The following is a 4,407-nucleotide window of genomic DNA, read 5'->3' as shown; positions in this document are numbered from 1 at the left end:
CTGAACTTCTGCGGTAGCCCAGCCACAGGCGTGGGAATCTCTCTGTGCTGGTACTAACCTAGGCCTGGCACAGAGGGAGAGGGTCAGTGTGTAAGGAAGGAAGGAAGAAAGCTCGGAGGGGAGGGATGCTGAAGGGTCACCTGGTCCACCTGAGGACATTTCCTTTTTACAGCAGCAGCAAAAAAAAAAATATGACCTCTGACGGAGCCAGGCTTGAGAAGTGAAGCTCCAGCGAATGTCAAACCCACGAAATAACCAACTCATCAGAGCCCCTTGAGTCCTTTAATCAAACAGATTTTGAAACAGGACACTCTAGGTTCACTCCATAAATGAAAATGCCACTTTAATTTTTTTAAGCTATTATCAGGGTACAAACTGACAAAATCTCTTCAGGTAAAGTTCCAGAAACTGGGAAACAAGCTCCCCCTCAGCCCCTAAGAGTAAAGAGGCGATTCTTCCAGACACTAGGTCCCCTTTTGGTGTCAGATGGAAATACCGGAGTTTAATGCCTTATTACGTTGCTGCTGCTGATTGTGTTAAAATGCGATCGATTTCAAGAAGCCACCCCCACCCCAAAATGATCCCTAGGTTTAGAATATCCAGAAGGCCACTGAGCAGGTTGGGCTGCAGTAAAATCATTAGTGTCAAAGGGCCCAGTAAACACCAAATTGTCTCTAGAAGCAAGGCAGAGGTTTGCCCAGGCAACCCCTGTGGGGGTTGTGGTGGGATATGCTAATAATGCCCAGCTACAGGGACCAGCCTCCCTTCCCATCCCCCAAGAATATATAAAGAGCCCCAACCTCAGCCACCGACCGACCGACCCTGGCCAACAGGCGTCTGTCCTTGTTAATTACAGAGACACGATCCCAAACCCTGAGCTCCGCCTGGGATTTGCTGGCCTGCAGCAGCCAAGGCGTCCGGTTTCTCCCATCTCTGCTGAATCTAGGTATCCACCTTGCCTCTCTGAAGAATGGACATGATGGACGGCTGCCAGTTCTCACCTTCTGAGTACTTCTACGAAAGCTCCTGTATCCCTTCCCCTGAGGGTGAGTTTGGGGACCAGTTTGAGCCAAGAGTGGCTGCCTTCGGAGCGCACCAAGCTGAGCTGCAGGGCTCAGATGATGATGAGCACGTGCGGGCACCTACTGGCCACCACCAGGCTGGCCACTGCCTCGTGTGGGCCTGCAAAGCCTGCAAGAGGAAGTCCACCACCATGGATCGGCGCAAGGCCGCCACCATGCGCGAGCGCAGACGCCTGAAGAAGGTCAACCAAGCCTTCGAAACGCTCAAGAGGTGCACCACGACCAACCCCAACCAGAGGCTCCCCAAAGTGGAGATCCTCAGGAATGCCATCCGCTACATCGAGAGCCTGCAGGAGCTGCTGAGGGAGCAGGTGGAGAACTATTACAGCTTGCCCGGACAGAGCTGCTCGGAGCCCACCAGCCCCACTTCCAACTGCTCTGATGGAATGGTAAGCCACAACTCCAAGACCGGCTCTCTCTCTTACCTTGGTCTATGGGAAAAGTCCTCGTATCTCCTCTAAACCAGGTACAGAGGGACTGTTGCTTTAGGAGATGTGTTCACAGAACGATGCAAAGAAAAAACTGTTGTACAAGATTTTACTTTAATTTCCTAGCGGGGTCTATATATATGTACATGGTAGTAAAAGACTGTATGTACCCCGGGTTAATTTAAATGATTATTTTCTCTGCTATTTCCAAAATACATCACTGTGGACCCTGACATACAGCTATCCCCAAGTTTAGAACTCAGTGAAGAATTAGACTCCTGGTCCCAATCCCTGCTCTGAGGTCAAGCTGGAAGAAAATGTTGGTTCATTTTTTCCCGAGGGTTATCTGCTCCAGTGTGGCCAGATTTTAACGTGTTTTTGCCCTGGGAAAGTGTTCTCTCCCAGGATTAGTACGGCTTCCTTGTACTGCAATCCATTTTGCATGGTTAACCCAGTGCACATGACTGCGAGATTCCATGGTCTTCCTTCTGCTTTTCTCTTCTTCCAGTACAGAGACTGACCTTGGTGCCCTGGCGATGTGGAGACAGCAGCCCCTTCCTAAATCAGTGCTGTGGAGGCAACTAAGAGCTGTCAGTTGACGGAGTTAGGGGCCGGTACTATCGCACCCTAGGTCTATGTGTCTTTTGCCAAAGGCTTAAAAATACATTTCTGTGTGTTTTGTGCTTCAGCCTGAATGCAGCAGTCCGGTCTGGTCCCGAAAGAACAGCAGCTTTGACAGTGTCTACTGTCCCGACGTATCAAATGGTAAGAACAGATAACTTCCGAGACATTGAAAGATCTGTTCAGTCTCACAATTCAGTCTGTCATGGTAGAGTCTGTCCTTCCAAGCCATACTGGGAAAAGGAATGAAAGGCTTTCACGGGGAGACTTTGGCAGAGTAAACATACGTTTTCTGCCCCAGATTATCCTAACAGGCAGACAGACAGACACACACTACATGCATGCACACACACGCACGCACGCACACATGAACACACTCACTTTTGCTTGAAATATTACCGGGGGTCTTCCCTCCACACCCCCACCCTCAGGAATTGCTAGATATTTGCTGCAAATTTTTACATCAGGCTCTCTGTGATCACCTGACCTATGCTGTCAAAGGTGCTGACCTACAGTTTAAAGGGCAGCGTAAGCAAGCCGGTCTGTGTGGGCATCATTTTTTTTTAACCATTTTTTCTCCTTGTACTGTTAGCATGTGCTGCAGATAAAAGCTCCTTATCCAGCTTGGATTGTTTGTCCAGCATCGTGGATCGGATCGCGTCTGCGGAGAGAACCGAGTTGTCTCTCCAGGACACAGCTTCTCTCTCTCCAGCAGCCAGCACGAATTCACAGCCTGCAACCCCAGGACCCTCCAGTTCCAGACTTATCTATCATGTATTATGAACTATCACACCGGAGGAATGATGCCCCACATGTTCAAAGGGAAGACAAATTACGGATAACATGTGCTTTTCAGTTGTAAATATTATCTTGCCACTTTATAAGAAAATGTATTTAACTGAAAGTCATATTTGCAATGATGACTTTTCCTCTTCCTGTTTTTCTCTTTGTCTCCATTTTTAGCTTCCTTTTGTTTTAGATTCATGGTTCCAAAAATATTTTTCTGATGGGGACAATTAATTGACAGTTGCTTATAGCAATTCTTAACTTATACATATATAATGTAAATATTGCTCATCAAAATAACTTTGGTATTTAGATCTCTATTTTTGTCTTCAAAAACATTTTAATAGCTTGGAATCCATTACAGGGAATTCAAAATATATTTAACTTTCATTCTTCTCTCTAATCTCTTGTTCATATTGTATCAGATGAAAATACAACAATGCTGCCTAAAAGTATATATTTTCATCTTTTCTTGTAAAGAATACTTCTTTTCAATGTAAGCAATAAGTAGTACATTGTGGATAATTTCAAAATATAAAAATTTTGTGAATTCCACTATAAATAAAATTGTTTACTGAAACAAATATTTTGTTTCTTGGCTTTTAAAAAGAACATCTTTAATGGAATTTAACAAATCATGAACATGAAGCCTTTAAGTTCAGGTTAGAGATAATCTCACAGTTGACCTTATAGATAAATGTGAATATAATTTACAAATTTCTTTTAGATCATGTTATGTCACCTATGAAAATATCATATTTTTATTTTAAACGTATTTCAAGAATGTCTGCTAAGTAAAGCCCCCTGTCTTTGCTGCTACTCCATACAATGTCTAGTTGTATATGGGAAAGGATATTAATTTTTTTTAAGATAATATCATTTGTTTAAGCAAAACAACTGAACAATATTGTGTCATTTTTCTATCTACAGTACTTGGCCAATCATGAGCTAGGCTTTATTAACTTTTTCTATATGCCTGAAAAAAAATACATTGATAAACATACTCTCGTTACCAATAAAATATTTAAAGGCAGTGAATAATTGTTTCATATTATTAGAAAGCCAGCATAAGGAATCTTCACAACTATGTAACAAAGTGAAATACATGGTGTTCTTCCTCATTTTTATAGTATTTTAGAAGTTTCATTAACCACATTATAAATGTGCATGCATATGTGTCTGTGAAATGGACAGGTATCTTTTATTACTCCCTTAAAGTTCTTCTGGAAGAAATTGAGATGAAAAGTGGATGATTAAACGGAAAATCAAATTCAGGCAGTCATTGGGACACTTTTTTTTTTATAAGTATTCCTCTGAGAGGGGTAAAAAGAAACCACCCCTGAAGCATAGGAAATAGCTGTTAATAGAGGCCAAATATGGACAATACCTTCATCCTCTGACATGTTTGTTTTATTTTATTTTTTGAGGCAGATTTTGCTGTATAGTGCCTGCTGGTCTCAAACTCACAGGCTAGCTCTGAGCCTGCTGTG

The 4,407-nt window shown here is 43.0% G+C and overlaps 1 protein-coding gene across 1 annotated transcript; it reads left to right on the top strand.

Annotated features, from left to right (window-relative positions):
- The first annotated feature begins 970 nt into the window (after positions 1-970).
- Positions 971-2,914, top strand: Myf5 (myogenic factor 5). The gene is made up of 3 exons (XM_052753849.1): positions 971-1,471; positions 2,200-2,275; positions 2,724-2,914. Exons 1-3 carry the CDS (start codon positions 971-973, stop codon positions 2,912-2,914), a joined length of 768 nt encoding a protein of 255 aa, XP_052609809.1.
- The last annotated feature ends 1,493 nt before the right edge of the window (positions 2,915-4,407 follow it).

This window comes from Peromyscus californicus, unplaced genomic scaffold, assembly GCF_007827085.1.
Source record: "Peromyscus californicus insignis strain IS unplaced genomic scaffold, ASM782708v3 Scaffold_24__1_contigs__length_46423439, whole genome shotgun sequence".
NCBI classification, from domain to species: domain Eukaryota; kingdom Metazoa; phylum Chordata; class Mammalia; order Rodentia; family Cricetidae; genus Peromyscus; species Peromyscus californicus.
Note: the sequence above shows the minus strand (reverse complement) of the source record. Positions and strands in the feature narration are given on the sequence as shown.

What these genes read in the sequence shown, in the direction of transcription:
- Myf5 (XM_052753849.1), top strand. Translation starts at nt 971, where the DNA reads ATGGACATGATGGACGGCTGCCAGTTCTCACCTTCTGAGTACTTCTAC. An exon ending in CCAACTGCTCTGATGGAATG is followed by an intron (nt 1,472 to 2,199) that starts GTAAGCCACAAC and finishes TTTGTGCTTCAG; the next exon opens with CCTGAATGCAGCAGTCCGGT. An exon ending in CTGTCCCGACGTATCAAATG is followed by an intron (nt 2,276 to 2,723) that starts GTAAGAACAGAT and finishes TTGTACTGTTAG; the next exon opens with CATGTGCTGCAGATAAAAGC.